Genomic DNA, 27,885 nt, shown 5'->3' with positions numbered 1-27,885 from the left:
ACACACACACACACACACACACACACACCCCACTCCCTACCCCCACTTTATCCCTTTTAAAACTTTTTTGAGGTATGTATGACTCAACAGTAATGTGGCAAAGTTGAAGAGGCAAATAAGAGCACTTGAATCAGAACCCAGTTGTCCTGACCTAAGTTCTTATCCCCATGGTTCTTTTCTCTTTTCTACTCTATTCTTTTCTTTAAAAGGCTTTACTTTCTGTCCTACTATCCAGTCTAAGACAGAAGAGCAATAAGAATTAGGCAGTGGGGAGTTAAGTGACTTGTCCAGGGTCACACAGCTAGGAAGTGTCTGGGGGCAGGTTTGAACCCAGCACCTACCATCTCTAGGCCTGGCTCTCTGTCCACTGAGCTACCTAGCTGCCCCCATGGTTTCTGATATCATACACTCTGACATGAGCTCACTGTTGCTCCCAAAGAGGCCAGAAGTTTTTGATATAGGTGCTCCATCCATTGTGGAGAATGAAATAGTCCAGACACTTGGACCATGCCATACTTCACATAATGTTGTTGCCTAGAGGCCCCAGGAGAACGCCTTATGTCTGGCCATCACCAAGGAACCATTTCCCCAGAAAACCCTCCCCTCCTCTTGGTGATAGCTGAAATTTCACCATTATGGCTTTCTTCTTTTAGTTTAAGCACTTTTCCCGGCTTAAAATGGCAATAGCCCTGGGAGTAGAAATTTGTGGAGCTTTCTCTGTGGTTTGCATTGTGGTGCAAATGAGTTTCTCAAACTCTTTTCTGAAAGCATGTTTAGGTAGAAGAATAAAACAGATCCATAGTCCCTTTCCTGCCCTCCAGAGGGCACGGGGAAGGGAAGGGGTTGTGGGGCAGAGGTGAGGTTGGGTATTGAATGCTTTCTTAGCAACTTTGAGTAAGAAAGGATTCCATTGTCATCCTTAATCCTCAGTAGCCTGAAACTAGGGAGAGACCAGATGCCATTCCTAAAACTGGACTCTGTTTTATGCTCCCCCGTTTCCCCATTAAGCCTGTTCTCTCTAAGTCTTATTTCACCCTTGAATCCTTTATCATTCACTAAATTTCTTCCCCATAAAAGTCTGTATACTTTGTACCCCCATTTTTTTTCTTTTTTTGTCACTTCCTCTCATGCCATCCTAAAAAATGTCTTTCTACAAGTAACTTACCTATTTTTATTATTGTGAGGTACTTCGACATAATCGGGAAATAAACAACCAGTCTTGTCAATACCGACAAGGAAATTCCCATTGATCCTTGTGTTGGCTTGTTGTGGAATAAGTGGCTAATTACTAGAAGACTTTAGTGTCTCTAAACTATAGGTGGGTACCCAGACCAGGTTTGCTGGACATGGTGGAAAAGCAGCAATTTCTTTTATTTAATAATTATTCAGATATTTCAAGATTAAGGAATAGACACTGGAGGGGATTCTTTCTTGTTTGTTTGTTTTGAACCCTTCCCTTCCCTCCCCTCCTGGAATCAATAGTAAGTATAAGTTCCAAGGCAGAAGAATAGTAAGGGCTTGGTTAAATCGGGGTTAAGTGACTTGGCCTGGATCCTACAGCCAGGGAGTGTCTGGGGCCCAATCCAGAGCCTCCTGCCTTTGTCTTTAGGCTTGGCATCTCTATCCACCTTCCTGCCTCCAGGGATTTTTTCTTGATTCTGAAGGGCTTCCTGAAGAGGAGCAGTATTGAAAGAACCGTAGGAATTAGGATGTTAGATGCCTGGGCAGTCTGGAGCAGTAAAGACAAGATTCAGTCAGTCTGTCAACAAATATTGTATTCTGTGTACTCACTGCTAGGGACTAAGACAGGCAAAACAGATTCGTTTATAAGGGAAGTAGAGGTTCGTCAGTGATAGCAGCCTGATAATTGCAAGGCTCCACCTTGATGGTTTTGCCTTGTCTGGTGCAGGCCACTACACAGCACCTTCTTGAGATCTGTCCTCCCTTCTTGGAAGGCACACGACTTCCAGCCCATTTTCCACCCTCTCTCAACTTCCCAATTTCTGGGCTGCTCCTGCCAGACTCCCCCTAGCATGGCTCCACAGAGGTAGGAATGGGAGGTCCTCTGGGTAGATCAAAATAGCAGCATCCTTAAAAGGAAAAATGTCTCCATCTACCAGACTCCTATTTTTGTAAACTTGATGGAAGATATGATCTCAACTGCCTACCAAGAAACCAAGGGAAGAAAGAGCTCTCGACTTGAAGGGAAAGGAGAAGTCTCTGGGTTTGTATCCGGCTGCCTCTGTAGGGACTTTTGGTGTTTATCCAGATGATCTCTAAGCTTCCTGGCCATTTGGAAACGCCGTCTGCTTCTGAGAGTTACTGGGCAGCCCTTCTGGGGATTAGTCATCCGTGTGCTGTCCAGTTTCATGTGAAGGAGAATATCATTCTAGCCTGCTTTGCTGCCACAGATTCTTCTATTAAATCTTGACTTCCTTTTAAGGACTATCACTTGTACTCCCTCAAGGAAGAGTTGATGTATGAATCAGGAAGCTTCACATCTTCCTAACCAAAAGCACCGCTGCACTTCTTACATCTTTCGGGGAACTTGGAAGGAGTTTGTCCTGAGATGACTACGAAAGTGCTGGGAACATAGCCTTTCAGCATCGTGCCTAGTTGGTCTCTTTTTTCCTATTTCATTTCAGTAAAACATCATGTGTCAAATGCTTAAGATGGTAGAGAACTGTCATCTTGTTATAGTTGTGTTCCTGTGAGGAAAATGAAGCTACAACCACCTCTTAAAGATGTGTGTCGGTGGTGTGAAAGAAAGAGCAACCCAAATAGGCCGGCCCACTTTACGCTTCTCTAACACTCCACTGCTTAAAAACACGTTCTTACCCATTTTATCATTATTATCCCAACAATCCCATGAGCAACACTGAGCAGAGAAGGTATTATCCCCATTTTACACACAAGGAAGCTGAGGCCTAATGGTGAATACAACTTGTGTTCTAGGTGTAATAAATGGTGGGACTGGAATTCAGAACTCAGGTGTTCTGATTCCTAATTCATTGTTCTTTCTGCTCAATTATAGTGTCTCATTTAACTCATAGTTCCCACTTCTCTCATCAAACCTCTGCTATCAAATAAACTGAAAAAGGCTAGTATATGAATGATAAATGCACTGCAATTTATTGAAAGGAATGCAGTTTCATTACTATGGGCCTTTTACCTGGGTGTGTGCAGCTATATGGATGTAAACACATAGATATGTGTGTGAGCATGTATGTATATTTGTACACACACATACAAACTCTGCCTCCTCATCCGTGGCCAAAAAAGTTCATCCCTCTCCTAACTGACTAGTCTTCAGATGATGGTCTCTTGTTAATTCCATATTTATAATCTTCCCACCATGCTTTTTACTCTACTGGTCTAGGCTCTTTATATACTCTGTTTGACATTCAAAGCCCTTCATCACTTCTCCTCCTGACTTTCCAGTTTTCCTATGCCTTACTTCCCTGTTTGGTGCTTACTTTTCAGTCTAATGACACTGGACTCTCTTCTGTTCCATGAACAAGACTCCATGTGTCTCAGCTCTGGGCATATTCTCTGACTGTCCCCCAAACCTAGAATTCTCTCTCACATCCTCTCTGACTCCTGACCTCTCCCTGGCTTCCTTTCTGCCCCAGCTAGAATCCCACCTTCTCTAGGAAGCCTTCCTACTGCCCCCTCTTAGTTCAGTGCCTTCCCTCCGTTAGTTATTTCTTACCTGTATATATTTGCTTGCAGGAAAGGAACAGGTTTTTTGGTCTCTTTTTATACCCTTGATGCTTAGCTCTATACCTAGCTTATTATAGTAGCTTAATGAATGTTGATTGATTTTTATAGCCCAAAGTCACCACCATACCAGAAAGGGTTTTACTGAAACGTGACTCCTGTGGCCACAGGGGAGTTGATGTGTTTGTCTCTTCCTTTCATTTCTATACACCATCTTTTGTGAACTGTTCTCATGAACGTAGTAGCAAAAGGGATGGGCAAAATGGGAAAACCAAGGGGTCCACAATTAGCTTCTAAAAATGTAGAAATAATGAAGCAGGTTAGTAAATGGCTGAAAGTGATGAAGAAAATAAAATGTTTCTGCATTTCCCTGATAAAATCACTTTTTAAAATGAGCTTTGCCGAAGCTTCTCAAAGCCTACAACCAGATCAACTTTTTTTTTTTTGCCAGTATTGTGATGATCAGATAAGAAAATTAGTCCAGGGGTGGGAGGAGAGCTTAGTGATGAATATTTGCGACTCCTTGGGTGACGGTGGTTATGTTGAGCTCCTAACATAAAGAGAACCACAGCCCAAACCAGCATCATTGTCATCAGACCACTTCCAATAAAGGGTGGGAACTGTCATTCTAAAGTTTCTGTAACATTTTTGCTAAGGCAAATGAGAGATGGCCATTATTGTAGTGAAATCCTCTAGATTGGGATTCTTAACCTGGAACCCATGAACTTTTAAAATACACATATTTTTTTTTAACTATATTTCAATATAATTGGTTTCTTTTGTAATTCTATATATTATTGTTTTGCTTTAAGCAACATCCAGAGAAGTTCATAGACTTCACCTTTGCCAGAGAGATACACAGCATAAAAGGCGTTAAGGATTCCTGCTCTAGATTGTATGAGGGTGGAAATATTAACTCGGATTAAACAAAATGATGAGTTGTTCTTATAGTTCTAGACAACTCTGCATTTATATGTATATATATAATGTATCTTAGGAGGCTTTTATACAAAAAATCATTATTATAACTTTCGCTTGACAGCATGAGCTACAGAGAGAGAGTTCCGACCAGGTTTCAGTCAGCTTTGTATCCCCTAAAGGGCCTCAAGACATCATCTTCTCCCTTTATACTAGGCTTCATTTGTTGATCTCACCACCTCCCTTGTATTTAATGACCAACCCTTAGTTGAGGATTCCCAGATCTACCTTATCCTGCTCTCTCCAATCTGGAATCTTCAGGTGCCTTTCTCCAGTGTGTCCAAAACAGAATTATTTTTCCCCTTAAATCCTCCCCTGCTTGAGTGCAGCACCAGCCTCATAGCCTTGCTGCCTGGATTCCTCACACTCACTCCTCCATATCCAGTCTGTTGCCGTGACCTGTTGGTTTCCCCTTTGCAATATCTCTGGAATACACCCCCTTTTCTCCTCTGACACCCCCACAGCTCTAGTGTAGGCCTTCATCACCCCAATAATCTGCTGGTGGGTCTTCCTGGCTCAAGTCTCCCTATCCCTCGTCCATCCTCTTCTGGCCACCAGAGTGACTTTTCCTCCAGCAGGTGCCCATCCCCTCACTCAAGAAACTGGCAGCTTCCTATCCTTCTAGGATCAGTTCCAGAGGGTTTCTTTTGGCATTCAAAGCCCTTCACAGCCTGGCCCCCTCCTCGCTTTCCAGTCTTCTCCCAACTTGCTCTCTGACATCCACTCTTCAGTCCAGTAATGCTGGCCTCCTGGCTATCCCACAAACGAGATACATCACTTTCACCTGCCATTTTCTCTGATTGACCTCCATGCCTGGAATACTCTTCCTGTTTTGTTCTGACTCCTGATTTCCCAACCAGAATCCCACCTTCCACTCTTAATTCTACTCTTAGACCCCAACCACTCTTCTTTTCAGTGTCTTCCCTCTGTAAGTTATTTCTGTCCATCTTGTATAGAGCTTGCATTGTGTGTATTTGCACGTTTTCTCCCCCATTAGATTGAAAGCTTCTTGAAGACGACTCTCTTTTACCTCTTTTTGTATCCCAGCACCTAGCACAGTCCCTGGCACAGAGTAGGGACTTAAACTCTGATTTATTAATGAATGAATGTTGTTGAATTGAGGTCTTTCAGTAGACTGGCAGTGAGTTTGTAAATGGTCTGGTGTACAAAAGCCACTTTACTAAAACCTTATGGATTTTCTTACTTAGAATTTTTCCAGGGGTGTGTGTGTGTGTGTGTGTGTGTGTGTGTGTGTGTATTTTAAATCCCTACATATTTATGTACACATCTATAGAACCACTCCATTTGTCTTCTTTGCATCCCCATTCTTTAAAAACCCTCACCTTCCACCTTAGAATCAATACCAATATAGGTTGGAACCTATACAGAAGAGTGTTGTAAAGACTTGGCAATGGAGGTTAAGTGACTTGCCCAGGGTCACACAGCTAGGTAGTGTCTGAGTCCAGATTTGAAGCTAGGACCTCATCTCTAGGCCTGGCTCTCAGTCCACTGAGCCACCCAGCTGCCCCCAGTGCTAACTCTTTTTCAAGTCAAGCACCTTTTTCCTGTAGCCTTCCAAGTGTATCCCAAATTAATTTGATCATGGAACGCTTAAAGTATTCTAATGAAATCCAAAAATGAATATCCAGGGGACCAGGGTATATAGTATATTATTTGATATATCAGAGTAGCCCAGGATAAAATGGAAGATTGTGGTTGTTTGAGAACAAAATTAATCTATTTTCATAATAAATTTTGTTACATGTAAAAAGCATTTTTGACATACTTGTTTCACATTTTATATTTTATAGAAGGAAAATATCACTAAATTTCAACATTTTCTCAAGAAATAGCATTTGGAAAATATTCCTAGCCCGTGTATATATATTTTTTAAACCAATACCTTCTATCTTAGAATCTGTGTAAGTATTGATTCCAAAGCAAAAGAGTAGTACAGCTAAGTAATTGGGTTCAAGTGACTTGCCTAGGGTCACACAGCTAGGAAGTATCTGAATTCAGATTTGAACACAAGTCCTCCCAGCTCCAGGCCTGGTGCTGTATACGCGGTGGGCTACCTAGGTGTCTCCCCACCTTTTTTTTCCCAGTGCACATATCCTTTAAGAATGCTTCCCAGAACCTCTTTCTGTTAAAGCTCCTGTCATTAGACCACTTTTCTCTGTCCTCCCTTGGTCACTGGGGATGTCATTTATTTGCAGTTCAACTTTATATATACCTTGACAGTAATTTCCAGAGTGAGCAAGCCATATTACATTTTTCCTGCTGCCTATAAATACCATATTCAAGATTTTTCATTTCCCCATTCCTTTTTTGAAATAATTATTCCTTGTTAAACCATTCCTTTGCTCCAACCTATCCTCTAAGCCAGTAATTGAAAGAAAACTGCATTTATCTCCCTGGATTTTTCTTGAGCCATTTCTTTTGCATTTGGCACTTGGCCTTTTTCCCTGGGCCTGCTTCTTGCTTCATTCCATTTCCAGATATGGACCTCAGTGTTAACTTATTTTTCATTCATCATTTTCTCCTCTTCCTCCTCCCACTACTGCTCTTTTTACCTTTTGCTATTTTGAATGTCTTCCTAATGGCTTAGGCAGAGTTTTGCACCTGAAATCAGGACCTCATTGGATTCAGATCTTGTCTCAAGTACTTACTACAGATATAGCCCATAGCAAGTCACTTAATTTCTCTGAGCCTCAGTTTCCTCATTTGTAAAATGGGAATAATAACTATAGTACCTATTTCATGAGTTTGGGGGGATTATTTTGAGAATCAAATGAGATTTTGTGTATAAAGGATTTCCCAAAGCCGAAAGATTTTATAAATTTCCAGCATTATCCTACAATAGCAACAGCCTTTTGGATCAAGGGAAATGATTTATCTTCAGAAAGAACAATTTATGTGCTCGCAGATGTTCTCCCACACCCTTAATGATGAGTTTCAGGAAAACACAGTTGGAACCCTTTGATTGCTCAATATAAAAGACAACTAACCAAAAATGGATATTATCACGCCAAAGCCCATAGAAACCAGGACCCCCAAAAATTTACCACACGAGAAATTGTTTCTTCTTTAATGAATCCAGACAGGTATTAACCATACTTTTCCAAATAATTGGGTGGAGAACGAATCCAACCAGATTCTTTGACACAAAATTCTATCAAAACAACATACCAAATCAGATTTGAGACTACTCCTAGGGTTACTGGCAAACATGGACCCATGTAGCCTCAGCATGTCTAAAGAAATGTGTCATTAAAGCTGATACTAGTTTTCTTTCATTTTACTTCCTTTTTCAGTTAAAATCATTTCTTTTTCTTACCCACAAACTAAAAGAATAATAAGCTCCTCTGAACATATACAAATAGTCAAACAAAATAAATTTCCTCATTAGCCATATCCAAAAATTGTTTCTTGGTCTGCACTCTGCATCACCATTCTATCAAGTCAGGGGTAGGTATCAAGATATGTCTTAATTCCTCTGGAATTGACTTTGATGGTTAGAGTACCTTTCAAAGTTGTTTGTTTTTATTTAAGCCTTTTCCTTCTAGGGCAATTTAGTTTGTTTTTTACTCTCTACTTCTAATTAAAGGGCATTAGAATTTCTTATTTTTAAAAAAACAACCCAGAGGGCAAGGAACACTATGAAGAAATCAAAGACATCTGAATAGATTTCAGCTGGGTGAGGAATGAGGGTATGAAAGTCTTGAGCCTCCTTCTTAACTAGGAATGTTTTTTGGAGTTAGTTATAATTCCACCCTCCTGATCAGAGGTGATATGAAGCTGAGGTCCAAGTTGATTGGATTTTTGTAGGATGATGAGATTTCCCATTGATTAAAATTCCTGGGGGCATGGTAGAAAAGTCAGAATACAAAAGGAAATTAAGAAATAGCTGCCTGGGCCCCCTCCTTAAATTGAAGTTTTAGAGTTCCTGGCAGAAAGCAATGATGAGATTGTGAGTACCAACTTTGGAATATTTTAGATCAATCTTTAGACATGAAAGATGAGAACTGCCAAATCTGATAGGCTATTCCTCAGTTCTCATCTTTCTAGTCCAAAGAGATTGTTGGTAACTTTGGTGAGGGCCCAATTGATATTATAAATTTTCAGTAGACCCAGAAAGTTTGAACCTGGACCAGGAATTCAAAAGTAGTGGACAGTATAAAATTGAACTGATTAAAGAATCAAGACTGAGAAATACTGAAGGTGAAGGGACTCGAGATCACTAGCTGAGGGTGAAGGCATGATTTAGAACACTACAGGTTATGATTGGATGAAGGATTATTGGTATTGGCACTTTATTATCATGTAGCACTCCTGGGTATTGGCGGTTTTGACCCTTCCTGGTTGTGTTTGAAATTAACTGGAAGACAACAGCCAAGTGGCTCAGTGGATAGAGCACCAGACAAGTCCCTGAATTCTGTTTGCCTAGTCTTTGTCCTTCTGCTTTATGGTATGTTCCAAAGGAAGGAAGGAAGATCAATCTGAACTTGAGAAAGGATAGAGAATGGCCTGAGGGCCAGTAGACATCTGCTGCTGGTACCTGAAGTGAGTGAACAGTGGAGCAAGGGAAGTTGCTAAGTGAAAAGTATTGCTTCTCAGTATTCTGAACTAACGCAAGGTGGCTCAGGTGATGATTCCTTTTTGTAGGAGCTCTGAAAACCCCAGGATTAAAGTCTTGATGTTACAGTCCTTGATCTGTTTTGACCTGTTTTATAAAACTTTTCTTAAAAGAGTTGATGGTTTTGTTGTTGTTGTTTTAACTCTTAGCTCTGATTTAGAATTGATATTAAAATCAATTCCATGGCAGAAAAGCACTAAAAACTAAGCAATGGGGGTTGTGATTGCATATCTAGGCAGTGTCTAAGGCTAGATTTGAATTTAGGACCTCTCATCTCTAGGCCTGGCTCTCTATCCACTGAGCCACCTAGCTGCCCCTTTAGATAGGTTCTTAAGTGCTCTGTATTAGGTAATCCTGAGTCCATACTGATATCCTCCACCTCTGTGAAGAATAGATTGCTTCATTTTAATGAATCCTAAAATTGACAAGACCCTTTAAAAAAAATGTATTCTCATCAAATATAATGCAGTTTTTAAAATTAGCTTCTTCTTTCTTTCTTTTTAGGATAGTGTCTTTTCAATAAAACTTCCAGGGCTATCCACTGTAGCATGGGTGAAGGTGCTTTTGCTTAAAGGTCCAGAAACCCTGGAGGTCAAGCACATTATGCTCTTTCTCCTCATCCCTTCTACAGTGAATGAATGGCTATCATGAAAAACTTAGTCTTTTGCCTTCTGGCATCTTTCTGAGGTGTTCTATGAAATGATGGCAGTGAGACATCCGCTAAGTTTTCCCTTCCATGACTTTTCTGGTGTCAGCCATTGCGCACTGTCAGTGCTTCATCTCTAGTAGACATTGGTGCATGTTCACCATTTCTTAGGATCTGATAAAATTTTATCACCTTTGGAGAAACTAGGATTGTTTAACTCTAATGACTTTTCCAAAAATAGGAAGCTGCTCCAAATGATCACATCTTAGCCATTCTCTACCATTGTGAAGAAGAACAAATTGCTCTTCTGTATAATTGCACACAACTAACCCATGCTTTGTTTTTGGTCATTCAGTCCCCTGGCTGGCAGAAAAGGTAACAAAAAGGAAGAAAGCTATTTCGGAGATTCTCTGAGCCTGAAAATGGGCAGTGTCTACTTAGCCAGATTTCTAGACTTTATCAGAAAAACTTCCTAGAGTTCAGTTGTTCCACGACTTCTATAGGCAAATAGGGACACAGACTATATGGCCTGGTTAGGCAGCTTCAGAAAAACAAAATTTTACAGATAGATTGCAAAGTATTTTGCCATCTTATTGTTTCAATATGAAGCAATATGATAGTGGATGGTGGCCTGGCACTGGAAGCAGGAAGAACTGAGTTCAAGACTTGCCCCTTGGTACATACTACATATTAGTTGCTTGGCCGGTAACAAGTCCTTTACCCTGTCAGTGCCCCGGGTCTGACTGTTGCGTGGCAGGTGAGTATCGTGTCCCCACCCCCTCTCCACACCATCCCCAAAGTAAAGGAGCTCAAAGTCAGGTCAGCAGATCTTACTCTTCCCAGGTATTTCTTCAAAAGTGACACATATTAGTCTTCTTATAACACTTGGGTCATATTCTTATAATGTCGGCTTCCAAATTTCCAAGACAACTTCTGTGTGGTTCCCAAGGGTTTTACGGTGGACATATCTGCAACACAGTCCCCTGGTGGGCCCTCATGAGTGCCCTTTCGGGCCTTTGGACAATGCTTATCCTTTACTCACTTTAGCGATCTCTCTTCTTTCCTCATGGCACTGGAGAGGAATCAATAGCTTCCATGCCAGGAATCAGCGCCTTATTTTTTCCTTCTCTTTGCCCTGCCTTGGGACTGTATGTTCCTTTTCTTCTTTTCAGACATGAATCCATTCACTCATGGTCCATACACACCTTCATTCCTTCCCCAGACTTGCTATCTGCCTCGGCTCTGCTCCCTTCTTCTTGCTGTCCTCTGCTTCTCAGCACTGGCTTCTAGCCACTTCCCGTTCTCTGGCTCACCTGAAGCTGGTGCAGGCTTACAGACCTCCAGTCGAATTTGATGTGGGTGGCAGCTATTTTGTTCTCCTTTCACCAACTTTTCAATTCTGTTTGCTAGATAATTGGCAGGTTTACCCTGCTGGGAAAAACCAGATTCTTTTACTAGTTCCTCTGGTTAGCAGGTACTTAAAACAAGTCTTGCCTCCCCAATCTAGTTCTTTGTCCCCTGACTGACCCATGATGTCTCAAGCCATTTTGCTTAGAATTGTTGGATTTATGGCAACCGAGGGACATACTTGCAGTGCTTTCAATGTGAAACTGAATTTGTTGCACATTTGGGGAAGCCTCTGGGGAAACTGACTGTGTTTTCTGCCTTCTGTTGACAGAATGGTACACGAAACTTCCAGGACTTTGACTGTCAGGTAAGGACTGTACAAGCACCAAGAGGGCTGTGTACAGGATCTGTGCAGGGCATCCCCTTTTATGGTGGTGTCCAATGTAAGGGAATTTTTTTGCCTAGCTACTCTTGGCTCTAACTTTCCTTTTTCAATCGATCAAGATTTATTTAAATGACTGTCATTTTAAAGGATTTGCCTGTCAGATATTCTCTCTGTTGTCTTAGATGCCTGTTGATTTTTTTTTCTCTGTGATTGGCATCTCCTCTCCTGAAATGATAATCGTGTGCGTGCCTGAGTCACTTATAATCAGACAGGTCTCAGAGTTCTCCTTCACTGAGTGGAAGCAGAGAGGGGGGATTCTTGGTAACAGAACCTTTTAGCAGAAATTCAAAATGTTAAATGCAATTGCTTTTTGGCCTTTTGGCTAAGATTAAGAGCAAAATGTTAATACATTAAATGTCCAACACAAATACTTTTACTGCTTATTGCTTAGAAATTGGAAGTATATTCTCCATTCCTCCCCTTTTATTTTACTATATTTTACTATTTTATTTTACTATACAGTGTTTTTTTCCCTTTTGTTTATGGCTATATTACTAGCTTGAAATTCATTTTAGCTATCAACCAACAAATCTTCCCTTTGTAATACCTAAACTTGTTGAGATGATATTTGTAAAGCACTTAGCACAAGCCTAGCACATCGTAAAAGCTTCATAAGCGCTTGTCTCCTTCCTCTGTGGACATCTTCATTTCTATGGAAGAATAGGGAAAGAAGTAGTAGGTATATAACAATAGAACCCTTATGGAACCACTTATATTGGTGGAATTCCATGACAGCAGCTTTCGAAAGCAGGCCATATGGAAAGCATGAGTAGCAAATAGGAAAACCTATTCCATTCCTGAGCCTAGATAGTTATAGAGCATCCCACTGCTGCCAGGCCTCAGCACAAGGCTTTATTTCCAAGGCTGCTTTTTTAGTGTTGATTATAGTCAAATCTGTTTATCATTCTAATGTTAGGAGACAGAACTAACACCGTAGGCAAAGGGTACTTTGTCACATTGTAGAATTAAGTTTGGGGGCAGAGTTTGATCCCCATTCTCTGATCCATACTGTGGCAAAGTGCCTTGCTCTCCCTTCATGTAGAATGAGGAATAGGACAGATGGCCCAAAAAAGGTGTTTTGTTGCCTTGGAAATGGTATGCTCATTGTATTATTGAGTCATTGGATTCCTGAATCTAAGACCAATCCAATAGCTCAAGGAACCTGGAAAGCTGTTTACTTCTGCTTTAAAATTCTCTTCTTGGCCTACAGGGCTGACACACTCTGATGTGAGCAGGAAATTTCCTATAGATGAAGCCTTGCTGACCCAGATGCAGGAAATTGGATAATTGGTTATTTGGGTAAAGGCATTATTCAGGATTACTTGTTGTTGGGTTCGATTTAACCTTAATTGAGTTTTTAGGCACTAGAATAAGCTGGTAGAAACTGATTTGTTGATTTGCTAAGCTAAGTAAAGATGTCATCTGTTGGAGAAAGGATCGCATTAAAATTCATAATAATGGGCCTTATGAAACCAGAAACTATTGAGAAAAATTATTCCACAAAATTATTCATTTGTTCTATGTAAAGTGTGGGAAATATACTAGGAAACATGAATGTAAAATTGGATTTTAGAATTAAAAGCATAGAACAATAGTTAAATTGAATTTTAGGAAGATTTTTTTAACAAACACCTTAATACTCTGTGAGCTCAAAGACAACAGCATGTTCTAGGCACCACTGAACACTGTTTCTTGGCTCAGTTCTGGTGCAGTCTAAAAATAAATAAATACTAGAGTTGGCTTATACACTGGCTGTGCACATTTAACCTGCAGTTTTCTAGAATTGTTTTTTTTTTGTTTGTTTTTTTAAGCCATAACTGTGGTTCTGTCCTTACAGTCTTTCTTTTTCCACCCAGCTCAGGAAGCCTTTATACTTACAATTTATGAAAAGATTTTTCCCTTTTGATATCCCACTAAAATCCTTATGTGGTTCTCTGTTGAGTATTGGGAAGGCTCTGAGAAACCTAGAATGGTTATCAGTGAGTGATCAGCTTCACCTTTTCTGAAGAATGCCTCCAAAAGCTTTCAGAAGAATATTTTCCCACCCCTTTGATATTCCTGAGGGAGATATAAGCCATTCAATCTGAAGTCAGTGTTGCAAACAAATGTGTCACTCTGCATTTGGGTTGGTAGAGTCTCAAGGGCTTTGGTGGCATGAAAGAAGCTTGGATCATTTCACCAGAGTATCCTTTCAGAGATGCCCCTAACAAAATCCCCAGAAAGCTGACTGAGCCTCAACCTAGTTGGGAATTTCAGTTCTAATTTTTTTTCTTTGTAAATGTTTCTTTAAAAAATTGTGCTTCTCCCTCATATCTCCCATGTAATTGAAAGATTTAATTAAAACAACCCCATGTCTCTTGGTTCTTTGATTTTTCTGAATGAATTAGTTTTAATGGTCTCTCTGAAGGGAATAGCTGTTGTAATTTGGATCTGGGTATAAGGTCAGTCAGTGGAGATGACATTCTTAAAGGTGGATGCAAGTAAAAAAGGAATTTGCTGCCTAAAATCATCAATTTTTATTCATTACTGTTAAATTATGTTATTTCCACTTTATGAGGTTTATGAGGACCTGATTAATCCTATTTAACTCCTTGAATATGGTGGCCATTGATTGGCTTTTGCATCAGAGATTGGGACAGGCAAGCAAGCATATGGTTATTAAAGGTTTTTCCTAGACCATATGCTACTGAAGGTCAGGAGCAGCATCTCCTCCATAGAATAGAAAATGCCCATAGCAGTTTTGCTATGTATCTGGAAGGGCACTCATCCTTAAATATTTATAATGATGAAGTTGTTTATAACCCTTGTTTTTCAGTTTTGTCAATGCCAGAGTCACTTTTTTCAGCACCATTTACAGTTGAGGAAACTGAGGCAGGCAGGAATAATTTATTTGCCCAGGGTCACGCAGCTATTAAGTATCTGAGACCATATTTGAACCTAGATCTTCCTGATTCCTGGTCCAGTGCTCTAACCACTATACCACCCACCTGCCCTTATCCTTTAAAGGGCTTTAAACAAACACCTACCCCCTTTGTGGAATGACAGAAGAAAATGGCAATAATGCATTGGATTAGTCTACAAGAGAGTTTGTGTCTGCTATATTCATGATCCCTAGAGGAATTTGACCGTGGCAAAATAATGGAGTAATTTCTTGCTCACTGTTAAAAGACTCACTAAGAGAAGCCAAGTACATATTAGGAAAATTATGGGTCTGCAACTCAAATTGTTATGTATGTGATCTTCTTTCACATATCTTTAAGTGGTTTTACAAATCTGTGAAAAACATTTTCCAGTTCAGCTGAGCAGTGTGTCCCAAAGTGAAGCCTAGAAAGCTGAATCCCCCCACCCTCACCCCAAGATCTCCCTGGAGAGGCCCAGCAAGGGTGGAGACATTCAGAGGAAAGAGGTATTGAGGTGTAAGCTGCTTGTCCTCTGCTTGCTGGCTCAAAATCCTGGCTGTTTAAGAGATGAATTCTGGTAAGCCCATGAAATCAGACCAGGGGCAGTCCCACCCTAAGGAAGCTTAGCCTTGTTTTGGGTGATTTTCTTTCCTTTTTTTTAAACCCTTGCCTTCCATCTTAAAATAAATACCATATTGGTTCCAAGGCAGAAGAGAAAGGTAAGAGATAGGTGCTGGGGTTCGGTGACTTGCCCATGGTCACATAGCTAGGACATATCTGGGGCTAGATTTGAACCCAAGACCTCCTATCTCTAGTTCTGACTATCCATTCAGCCATCTAAATGCCCCCCAACTTGGGTGATTTTTGATACAAGTATTTGAATATGAAACTTCTTTTCCTCTGGCCTCCCAATAATGTATAGTACTACATTTTCACCCCTGCAGACCAGAGAATACCGGTTCCTGACTTCTCTCTGGGTCTCTAGGATTTCGGGAAGCCCGTGACCTTTTTCTTGGCCCCTTCAGTTACCCTAAAGCGCATTCACTGACAATTTGTTAAGACTGATTTTTTTTTTGCCCTTTGGTGGAGGCACTTTACTTATAATCTAATTGAGTGTCCAAACCAGTGTCTGTAAGGACAGAGCCACCTGTTCTTGATGGCAGGTGCCATCGTTCCTTTCCATCTGGCTGCATTAGATTAGCTTCTTGTAGCATCTAGAAGCAACCTCCCATCTCTGAAGCCACTGCCTCACAATGCAGCTGCCTCATCCGGAATTCCTGGGGAAAGCCCTGTGGCATTTGGACAGGGCATAGGAAGGAATGATACATTTAGAGGTCAAAGACCTGAATTCACAGCTTGCCTGTGTCAGTTATTCATGAATATGTACAGCTCCCTTCATTAGGGTATGCAATCAGGAGGTTTTATATGGCAAAATTTATTAAATACTCAATAATAAAAAAAGCATTAATTTGAATCAAGCTAAAAAAAACTAGAACTTTTTTAAAATTAAGCTTTGCTATAAAAATATGGTTTTTTTAAAATCAGTATTTAAGATGTGCCTCAGCACATCCCTTATACATGCCTATGGACTTACCACTGACCATGTGATCTTGGATAAGTCACCCCATACCTCTTTTGGTCCCAGTTCTTCATCCACAAAATGAGGGGTTGATAGCACTATAATATAATGGAGAGAATGTTGGATTTGAAATCAGTTCAAGTCTTTCCACTTAATATATGTGTGATTATGAGTGGGTCACCTAACCGCTTTTAGCCTCAGTTTCCTCACCTGTAATATGAGGGAGTTGGACTAGATGGCATCCCTTCCAACTCTAAATCTGTGATCATATAATTGAAAACTCAAGAGGGAGATCTAAATTTGCTGGTCCCATTCATTCTGGGGGGGGGGGTTCCCTTAAAATATTTCTATTTTAAAGGACACAAAGTGACCTCACAAAAGTTGTTCTTTTTATTGGCCATTGTTCCCTGAATTCTTTACTAATTTTGATGGAATTCTTTTTGGACTAAGCTGGATATTCACAGTTGACCCCTTCATAATTAGGTTGTGGTTATGTGAAAAGAAGGACAGGAAGCATTGTGGGGCATATAAGTGTATATTTTATGGAAGATAACAAGTGGCATCTTTTTGGAGTAGGGGAACTCATTGAAGGAATTTGGGAGAACTTTAGTTCAGATTAAAAGAAATGAGCAGGAACAAAACAATATAAGTACTTAGATAGTAGATAGGATTTGAAGTCAAGACCAGAAAGATTGGACGTGAGACTGGGCATGGAAAATCACTCTAGGACTTTAAAGAAAAAAATGAATTATGTTCTCATCAGATAAGAGAGATGCTTTTAACGTTGCTCAGATTGTCTTATTATAGCAGGAATCCCTGCATGACAACAAAAAGGACTCCCAAATTCCAGTCAGACCGTGTTCAATAATAGAACAATGTTTCAGTAGTGAAAAAAAGAAATGGAGAAGGGGGGGTCCATTATATCTACCAAAATGTAAGCTCCTTGAGGGCAAAGACTTTGTCTTTTCCAAACTTCCTGTCTTCTTCACCTAGCATGGTGGTCTGAGGGAAGTTACTAAATGTTTGTTGATTGATAAATTATTACATATACAAAATTATCTAAAGTTAGTTGACTCAGCTTAAAGTGGTTTAAGACCTAGTTAGAGCAGAAAGAGAATATGAGTTCCAGAAATGGATAAAATTTTGGCTTTCTGGTAGAAGAACAGAATTGAAAAGAAGGGAACTAATTGGGAGAAAAACCAAGGCATTTGGTTCTTAAGTTTAGATGTTGGCTAGACAACCTAGCAGAGATAAATTTCTTGCCCATCTACCATTCACTGTCCCTGGGAAGGCAGCCAAGAACAGGGAAGTGTGTCTGGAACCTTTTTAGTGATCCAGGTAGTTGGGGTTTGGGGGGGGGGGTAAGGGAGGAATTTTAAAAGTGACTATAATCATGCTTAAGAAATGCCCAAACAGTAGAGACATTAGATGGCAGAAAGAAAGCTCTTTATGCCTGCTCTCTTGGTAATCATGTGTAGAGTCCCATTGTGTAGTCACATGTGTGTTCTAGAATGGCCAGGAGGTGGTAACTGGAGAAACCACTTTAAGAACAAAGAGTAGTTGATTGTTTAAAAAAAAAAAAGTAGCAATATTGCTCCTACAGTGACCTGACCACAAAATCTGATCCACGATCAAGATCCTTGGGGTAACATTCCACTCCAGATGAATCCTCAGCCTAGCTCTTCACAATCAGATCGACATCTCAAAAGTTTAAATCTCAAGCCAAATGTTACCCCAGCTCCCCCTAGTGAAGGAAGAGGTCCTAAAGGTTCAGCAGGCAGGAGGCAATTAGAAGGCCCGGTAAGTGCCTGATTTAATTTAAGCATGATTCACATCAGCAAATGTTTAAAGACTCTCTCCTGGGCTGAGGGCAAGTCCCAGAAGTACTGAGCAAAAAGAATAAAACCCTGGTGTTTGCACTCTTTGATGCATGGTTATTGTTTCTTTCTTGTTTCCAGGCTTTATAAAGGAGCCTGAGTCATTCATAAAAATGTATACGAAGTTGCATTGAAATTATGATTTATCAAGGCCATCAGAGGATGACCATGTTGATCATTTTCTCAGTTCCCCCAGCTTAGTTTAATGTTTAAAATCTTGGGTACTTCCAGCCTGTCTGTTCTTGGAGCTCCCTCTTTAACTCTTTTTACTGAAGTACTTCTCCATATCCAGATATCCTTTTATCTTTAATCATCATCCTCTCCCTACCACCAAAAACCTCTTTGTTGTTCTTCAACTGTCTTTGTGCTCTGAAGAGTCCCACTGTTCTCCCCCTTCCCCAAACCAGTGTTAATAGGAGAGTGCAATGATTGAGAGAGAAATGTCAAGTTATCTGAGAGAACATAATGTGAGAGAAGTTTATGCCTCACAGGATATATGAATTTGGGTGAAACCCAGTTGAACTAAAGTCTGGGAAATAGCTTTTCTCCTGTGTCCCACATAAGAAGAGAATTTAGGGGGTTTTTACTCATTGTTGGGTAGGAAACTGTGTGACTCAGCTTTACTACTGAGGTGTTTTGGGGGGTTTTGTTTTGTTTTTTTAGTTGATAAACTTTGCTTGAATCTATGTCACTTCCCAGTCAACATCTAATCTTCCACATCGAACCTTCCCATAAAACAAAACCAAAACAAGAGTTACACGGAACCCTAGATCTATGGAATGAAGGGACATCAGGAGCACAGCCGTCTTTCCATTCATGGGAATGTTAAAATTGATGAAAAATTGGTGTGCCAGGCGAATTGCCAGATAGGATAGGCTCATATAAAGTAGGTGTGATAGGTCTTTCTCTTGAAAAACTTAAAGGCTTGGGTTCTTGGGAGCAGATTCCATTGAACTTGGCCTTTGTGGAATTCCCACAGCAGAATCCTTTGCTTTCAAAATTGCCCCCTCCTGATACTGGTACCAGCAGCCTCAGATTCCATCTTGTGCTCTCTCCTCCTCAGCTTCCCCTCTGGTTCTGCTCGGATCCTATCATCTGTTCTACTTTTACTAACGTTCTCCTATTTGGTTCAAACCCCACTAGTTTGGATCTTGGGTTTGCCCAACAGCTTTCTTTCCTTTCTTCCTTCGTGTGCCTTCTCTAGCCATGATTCTGCAGGTGACTGCTCTTAACCGGCTTCATCCTACCTCTCTCATCATCCAACTCACTTAATCATTTTCCATCTCCTTTTTTCATATTTCATTAATCCTACATAACCGTGACTTTTTAAACTCTGTGATCTTCCCTTTCCCCACCTCTCTCACCTTCTTTCCTTTTTACTAGAAGGGGTTGAAAAGTAGGTGTGTTGTGGCAGCATTTCACATATATGCATGTAAAGCGCAAGAGAGTATTTCATCCCGGCTCATGAAAAAGTGAAAATGAAGCAAAAATAGTGAGGCTTTGGCCCAGGGTGCCCCCTTCAACCAATGGTGAAACACTACCTTCTCTTGTTTCAGGAGCATGACATAGAAACAGCTCATGGCGTGGTACATGTCACCATGCGAGGATCACCGAAGGGGAACAGACCAGTTATTCTCACTTATCATGACATTGGCCTAAACCGTATGTATTTTGTTTTTACACTTGCCCCCTTCTCTTATGATATTGTCTTTTTTTTTTTAGGTCAGACTAGATTCTAATTTCAAGACTTAGAGGAGATGTTCTTTCACCTTTCTGAGAAATGAGCAAGTATATAGAACTCATTTGGATTTTGTATTCTGAATATAAAAGAATAACACCTGCTCATGGAATTAATAACCTTCATTGAAGTTGCTAAAACTAGAAATTAGGGATCTACCTTTGCTTTGAATCTTATTCTTGCCTCCCTCAATGTTTTAGAATTGACGATTTAGAATGTAAACTTTGTTCTATTCTGAATAACTGTAAGCCTTATCTAAGCCCCCAAAACACTCTTGCACCAGCCAGTCACCATTGACTTAGCAGTCAACATTCTACATGTTTGTTTGAAGGTGGTTGGTTTGACCATTCTTATATAGGGTATGAAGTCTACATGTGTTGCTTTTTTCCCTCCTCTGTCCCCTGTACTATGCACCCATACTCACCCATCCATTCTGTTAGTTGAAGATTATTTGGATAAACTGCTCCAGTTTACCAGGGAGTTGCAAATCCTCTGCTTTGATTTTTTTTCTATGTGACCTCTGTTTAAAGTTCCATTTCAAACTGTAACTTTCATGAAACCTCCTTATAATAAGGTGTGACCTAAGCAGCCAAACCAAATGAGCAGATGTCAGATTTCTGTGCAGTTAAAATTTTACAAGGATACCAGAAAACGAAGTTGATCATTTGGCTGAACACATTGCTTATTAGCCAACTTTCAAGGTGGACTAAGAGTGTGTGCATATAGGGCATTGATGATGAACCTTTTAGAGATGGAGTGCCAGGCATGTGCTCCACCCTCCTACCACACAAACACATACACACACGCACGCACGGCAGAGGGATGTGAGGAATGTCCTCAGTGAGTGTAAGAGGGGATGAGGAGTGACCCAAGCGATCTGCTCCCCTCCTGTGAGCCGGCCACCTTAACCCTCTGTATTGGCTGCTGGACAGAGGTGTGGGTGTTATGAGAAAATGTTATCAAGCAGGGCAGAGATGGGGAGGGCAGCCTTATGCCCAAGGAGAACACTCTGTGTGCCATGGGTTCACCATCACTGGTATGGAGTGGAGGGGCACAAAAGGTATATGCAATCATAGAGCACATTAACACCAGAGGTACCTAGAGCTGTTTTCACATATGATTTACCATCAACGATATAAAGAATTAGAAATGAACAGTTATCAAAATACCTGATAGGAAACATTCTAAGCAGATCGAGCTTGAATCAGACAGACTGTCTAGATATTTTGCTTTAGTGGGATAGGAATAAAGAAGAGAATTAAGTGACTTAGCAGAAAGAAGCTATGAGATTTAAATAGCTAGGACTTAGAGAGGCAATCATGTAGGAGGAGGATTGAATATAAAAACTGGTTTAAAATAAATTGGGTGGAAATGAATGGCTTGTCACCTCTGGGTACTTTTTATTTTTGTTTTTGCAGATAAGTCCTGTTTTAATGCATTCTTTAACTTTGAAGACATGCACGAAATCACCCAACACTTTGCTGTATGCCACGTGGATGCTCCAGGCCAGCAGGAAGCTGCACCCCCTTTCCCAACAGGGTAAGACTACAAGAAAGGTATTTTGAGCAACACATATTGGGGGAACATCTGTGGTGAGATAAAGTTAGTGAGTTAAAGTGATTGTTAGCATGGAAACTCCAAGAAGACTTGAAATTTTTATTCCATTTCATATAATCCCAACCTTAAAAATAATTCTAGCAAAACATCCATATTTGGCCTAACTTATTAATTTAACATTTAGATTCTGTATGTATAGTCGAATATAGGTAGATAGATTATATTTTCTCAGCTGTTAATAGCTATCTACACTTTTTTTTTCCTTTTTAAAAAGCCTTTACCTTCTCTCTTAGAAGCAATATTGTGCATTCATTCCAAGGCAAAAGAGCAGTAAGGACTAGGCAGTGGGGGTTAAGTGACTTGTCCAGGGTCACACAGCTGAGAAGTGTCTGAGGTCACATTTGAACCCAGGACCTCCTATCTTATCTCCAAGCCTGACTGTGTATCGACTGATCCACTCAGCTGCCCCCTGTCTACCTTTGATCATAAACACACACAAAAAAGCCGTTTTGAGGTCACCTCATAACCCTTGCACTAACTACCTATAGATAGTAAGACCCAAGCCCTACTGCCCATCTCTTTGGTCATTCTTATTAAACTGCAGCAGCAACATTTGTCCAACTATCTTTTGTCCCTTCTGTGTATTTCTCTTGGCCATATACACACCATGTGCCGTGTATATAAACCCACATCAGATTCATCTCTGAAGCCTGTAAACCTTTTTCCCAAAATCTAATTTAGACTTTGAATATTGGCCCGATGAGTCAGAAGCCTGTTACAGTACTGTTCTACCTCCTGACATTGTGTTTTGGCCAGAGATGGGCTCTGTGTCTCAAAAACTCCTTAACAGAATCCTGTCTGATCTGCTAAGCAGAGGACAGAGCCTGGACCCCAAGGCTCTTTGTCCTGCTGTCCCCTGGGTACCTGAGACTCAGCAGATCAAAAACCGAACTGGTCCCAGATCCCGCGAGAGGGCATCACCATCCCTGGGAGTCATCTTTGCTCCTAATCTCTCCCTCCCATTTTCTTCTGTCTCTGCGTACAGCAGCTGTGCTGCTTCCAGCTCTTACGATGTCCTCTTGCCTGGGCTGTTGCTGTGGCTTTCTAACTATTTTTGCTTCAAGTCTTCTCTCAGATCCATCCCCACCAGAGCTGGCACATTTATATTACTCAAACACAGTCTGACCGTGTCTCTCCCATGGAAGAAGCATTCATGATTCCCCGTTGCCCTCAGGATCAAAATAGTCTCCTTTCTTTGGCATTGAAGGCCTGTCCCAATATCTTCTAATCTACTATCTCTTCCCCCTCCCCCCCTTAGTCTTATGCCTTTTTTTTTTTTAACATTCTTTGGTCTAGCCAGAGTAGCTACCTTCTTGCTCTTCCTCATACACAGTCCTCCATTAGTCCCGTCTCTGTGTCTTTGTACAGTGTGTCCCTGGCACTCAAGACCTCCTCCTATCTCTTCTGAATTCCCTTCAATCTCAGCTCATGAAGCCTTTGTTGAGGCCCCCAGCTGCTTGTGACTCCCTCTTCCCTAAATGACCTTTACCCTTACTTATATATGTAAACATTTTCTCCCCTAAGAGGCTGGGGCACTTTCCTTTTCCCCTTTGTGTCCCTGGCATCGGGTGCAGTGCCAGGTACAAAAGCATCACCAATAATAACCAGAACTCCTTTGTTTGCAAAGTACTATTTAAATATGATTCTTGGGGGCCGCTGGATAGCTCAGTAGATGGAGAGCCAGGCCTAGAGACAGGAGGTCCCAGGTCCTCTTCTTTAAAACCTTAACTTCCACCTTGGAATCAATACTGTGTATTGGCTCCAAGGCAGAAGAGTGGTAAGGGCTGGGCAATGGGGGGGTCAAGTGACTTGCCCAGGGTCATCCAGCTGGGAAGTGTCTGAGGCATAATTTAAAGGATTTGAACTTGGGTCTTTCTGACTATCCTCAGGACTATGAGGTACCTGTCTGGGTAGCACAGGTATTCTCATCTCCCTTTTTTTTCCTCCTTCCCTCCCGTCCTTTCCTTCCTTTCTTCCTTCCTTTTCTTAAGAGAAATAAGCAAGAACTGAGAAATTCAGTGACTTGGCCAAGGACTCACAGCCAATATATTGAATGCCTAGACTCCAAAAGCTCCCATGAATGATGCCATGGCAGCTTGGAGAGGGTCTCCTCTAGAATAGCCCAGGGATCCGTGCTTGGCCTTGTGCTCTGTTCAGTATTTTTATCCGAGACTTGGCTAAAGGCAGAGTTGGCATGCTTACCAGGTCTGCAGATGGTACAAAGCCAAGCGAGATGACTAACGAGTGGTCTGAATCCAAAAAGATCTTGATGGACAGCTAGAACACTGGGCTCCATCTAATAGGATTAAATTTAATAGGGGTAAAGTTTGGCACTCAAGGTCAAAAAATGCACTGGAGAAACCCAAATGTAAGAAAGGCGTACCATTAGACAACAGTTTGTCCAGAAAATATCCAGGGGTTGTTTTCAGAAGAGTTGGCAGTGGAATAGGGCAACCAGAAATCCAAAGGATTGGGGGCTGCATTAGGAGAAACCTCGTTCCCTGAAGTAAGACCCTCACCCCTGTTCCGACCACACTTGAGAAACTGTCTTCAGTTCTTGGTGCTTCATTTTGGGGAGGACTTGGTTAAACAGGAGAACCTCCGGCAGAGGGCTTCTTTAGTCCTTCCTTATAAATAGTGATTTAGGGAACTGCAAGTGTTTAACTTATCCTAGAGAAGAGAAGATTAAGATGGGATGGACAGGTACTTGAAGGGCTGTCCTATGGAAGAGGTGGATTAGACTTTCTTTTCTTTGGCTCCAAAAGGAAGGAGTGGAATTGGCAAAGAATCCAATTCAATGTCAAGAGAAACTTCCTGACAATTAGAGCTGTCTGAAAGTGGGCTGTCTCTGGAGCGAATAGGTTGGGTTCTCCCGCCACTCCCCAAACTCCCCTTTGGAGGTCCTGAAACAAAGGTTAGCTGTATGACCACTGACAGGGTTGGGTTGGTTATAGTAAGATTCATTTTGTGAATATGATGCAAAATTGATAGATGTTGAACTCTTTTTCAGCTCTGAAATTCTGTGCTGTGGCAGAAGCAGTATTTAAAGGCAGATTTTCTTGGCCTTAGGGTCAGCAATCAATCCACTAAGCTATATCTTCTCTCAAACCCAACAAAACTGAGTGATCTTTGAAACCAAAACCCCAAATCCTCAACCCATACAAACCATAGCCGATTATGATGGAGAGAAAGAGTTAATGCAAATGAAAGCAAAATGATTAGGGTTAAGGAAGATCATTTGATTATATAACAATGTGGCATAACCAAAAAAAAACACTAATTGAGGAAGAACACTAGCTAGGGAATCTTTTTCACAGCAGATTTATGAGATAAAAGGTGTTTGTAGAAACCTAAATGGATATATCCAGTCTCAATTAGATAAATGGTCAGAGGATATGAAGAGCTACTTTACCAAAAAATACATAGATTATTATAAACACTTTGTAAAAACTACTCAACTTTAAATTTTAAAAAAGTTTAAACAACTTTAAATCACCGCCTCATACATGGAAAATTGGTAAAAATGAGAGAAACAAAACGCAGTGCTAATAAGTTTGTAGGGAAACTGCTTATGCTAGTGACTTCTAGATTTAAATTTTTTTTTTAATAAGCAATTTCCACATAAGTTTTCCAAAGTCATATCATCCATATTGTTTCCCTCCCTTTTTTCCTCCCGCCTCCCTGACAATTGCTGACAAGTAATTCCGTCTGGTTTGTACATGTCTGATCATGCAAAACATCTCCATATTATTCATTTTTGTAAGCAAGTCTTATAGAACCAAAACCCCAAAAACATATACCCAAATAAACTAATGCTAATGACATTTTAAACTAGTCATCTTTTTTGGAAAATAACCTAGCAATTCATATCAAGAGTTATAAAATTAATTGCATCTTTTGAACCAATAATACTACTAGAAAGAATCTCCCAAAGTTTGTACTTAAAAAGGAGGAAAAGTATTATCATATAAAGATAACTGGATTTTATTTACTTGTTTTTAAGCCTTTACCTTCCATCTTAGAATCAATCCTGGCTATTGGTTCCAAGACAGAAGAGCAGTAAAGGCTAGGCAATGGGATTGAGGTAACTTCCCCAGGGTCACACAGCTATGAAGTGTCAGACCAGATACAATCAATACAATCTGGCTATAACGGTGTTTTAGTTTGGTTTGTTTTTATACTATATGTATATGTGTATATATGTATCACATATATATATATATTTATATATGTGTATTCATTAAGGGTATATAGAGGAGATAAAGTTCATTGTTTATAAATACAGTTGTCAATCTAAATTCAGTTGAATTTTTTTATGTAAAAATTAAGACCATAAGCATTTCTTTAAAAATCTCAATAAGCTAGGAGACCTCTGGAAGACTAATACAGGATAAAGTAACAAGCAAAGCATCCTGGGTTACATCCCGGCTCTGACTTGTACATGATGTGTGACATTGGACAGGCCACATATCCTTTCTCTGACTTCAGCTACCTCAGCTGTAAAGTGGAAATGACTCTCCTAGCACCCACCTCCCAGGGAGATTCTAAAACTACATACATATGTGAAAAGATAATGGTGATGGTGATGGTTCTTCTTATTTCAGGTACCAGTACCCTACCATGGATGAGCTGGCTGAAATGCTGCCTGCTGTCTTAACTCATTTAAAGTAAGTTCAGAGGTTAGGCAACTGAATGTCCCCCTGTGTGTGTGTGCAGTTAAAGCTGACATTTTCCTGTACCTGCTTTAGAAAAAAGATTCTGAGTGAGGGTGCTCTCTGGCTAGTAATCCAGGTAATAGAGGCCTAAAGAGGCTGGATGGGAATGTTTGAAAGCAGCCAAATCAGAAAGGAAAAGAGGAAAAAATACAAAGATAGAGAGATATGGGGACTTCCCAGTAAAGTTCACCTTCTCAGTCTTGGCTTATCTGTTTTGCAGCCTGAAAGGTATCATTGGAATCGGAGTTGGAGCTGGTGCTTATATCCTCAGCAGGTTTGCTGTGAGTAAACAGATGGGAATGGATTCAAGAACCTCAAAGCCACATACTGGTTTTGTGAGCTGCCCTTGTCTAGGACGTGCTGCTTCATGAAAGGGCAGGAACATAAGGAGGGAGCCATAGCATACTCTTAAGCACCAAGGACACTTCCCCAACTTTGCCTTTGAATAGGGCTTGCATAGGATCCTGCTTTCCTCCTCATGCCATCTTGTAAAACCTTGTGGAAACTGGAAAGTTCTTGAGTAGGAAGGTAGGAAGCTGCTATAACAGGGGCACAAAACCTTTTTGGTATCATATACCCCATTGGCAGCCTGATAAAGCCTTTGGATATCTTCTCAGAATTTAAATTTTTTAAGCATTCTTAAGTGCATAGAATTACTGAGGAATTCCTAAGTTACTAATGAAATACTAAATTACTAAAAATGCTTAAAGAAAATTTAAGCACTTTTTTTTTTTAAACCCTTACCTTCCATCTTGGAGTCAATACTGTGTATTGGCTCCAAAGCAGAAGAGTGGTAAGGGCTAGGCAATGGGGATCAAGTGACTTGCCCAGGGTCACACAGCTGGGAGGTGGCTGAGGCCAGATTTGAACCTAGGACCTCCCGTCTCTAGGCCTGTCTCTCAATCCACTGAGCTACCCAGCTGCCCCCTTAAACACTTTTAAATGCCCAGAATTAAAAGCATAAAATTAAATAAGGAAACGAACTATCTTGAAATAATAAGTTCATAGGTCAAGAACCCCTACCTTAGGAGGTTTTCAAGGGGTTAACATAAATACTTACTGATTTGTTTTCATATGAAATAGCTAAAAATGGCCACGTGAGGAAAGGAGAATAAGCTTTCCAAGCCAAAGCTTTATCTTGTTTTGCCTTTTCTCTCCCTCTCTCTGTCTCTCTCTCTGTCTCTCTGTCTCTCTCCCTCCCTCCCTCCCTCCCTCTCTCTCTCTCTGTCTCTCTCTCTGTCTCTCTGTCTCTCTCTCTCTCTCTCTCTCTCTCTCTCCCTCTCCCTCTCTCCCCAAGACAGCAGGGCTAGATAAGGGCTAGGCAGCGGGGGTTAAGTGACGTACCCAATCACACAACTAGGAAGTGTCTGGGGTCAGATTTGAACCCAAGACCTCCCTTCTCTAGGCCTGGCTCTCAATCCACTGAGCTATCCAGCTGCCCCCTTGTTTTTATTTTTTCATTAAATCCTTACCTTCTGAGACAAAAGAGCAGCAAGGCCTAGGCAGTTGGGATTGAGTGGCTTGCCCAGGGTCACACAGCTAGGACTGAGTCAAATTTGAACCTAGGTCCTCCTGACTCCAGACCTTGGTTCTCTATTCACTGTGCTACCTAGCTGCTCCTTCTCTAATTTTAGAAACATATGTAGTCAAATAATCTCACAAGTGAAGTATGTATATCCATTGTTGG

General features: G+C 40.8%; 1 protein-coding gene across 10 annotated transcripts in view; it reads left to right on the top strand.

Moving 5' to 3' along the window:
* The window catches only part of NDRG3 (NDRG family member 3), a 69,151-nt gene that overhangs the window by 24,716 nt on the left and 16,550 nt on the right, over positions 1 to 27,885 (top strand). For 3 of the 10 annotated variants that reach the window (XM_007474292.3, XM_007474291.3, XM_007474296.3), the window contains exons 1-6: positions 12,913 to 13,071; positions 17,855 to 18,051; positions 19,685 to 19,790; positions 21,285 to 21,405; positions 26,088 to 26,150; positions 26,419 to 26,479. In XM_007474292.3, coding sequence (XP_007474354.1) covers positions 17,914 to 18,051; positions 19,685 to 19,790; positions 21,285 to 21,405; positions 26,088 to 26,150; positions 26,419 to 26,479 — 489 coding nt within the window. In that variant the 5' untranslated portion in view covers positions 12,913 to 13,071; positions 17,855 to 17,913. Of the gene's footprint in view, positions 1 to 11,658; positions 11,695 to 12,912; positions 13,072 to 17,854; positions 18,052 to 19,684; positions 19,791 to 21,284; positions 21,406 to 26,087; positions 26,151 to 26,418; positions 26,480 to 27,885 lie in introns of those variants that run through there. The other 7 variants (XM_007474295.3, XM_007474293.3, XM_056811851.1 and 4 more) reach the window with 3 other exon arrangements.

This window comes from Monodelphis domestica, chromosome 1 (assembly GCF_027887165.1).
Source record: "Monodelphis domestica isolate mMonDom1 chromosome 1, mMonDom1.pri, whole genome shotgun sequence".
Taxonomy (NCBI): domain Eukaryota; kingdom Metazoa; phylum Chordata; class Mammalia; order Didelphimorphia; family Didelphidae; genus Monodelphis; species Monodelphis domestica.
Note: the sequence above shows the minus strand (reverse complement) of the source record. Positions and strands in the feature narration are given on the sequence as shown.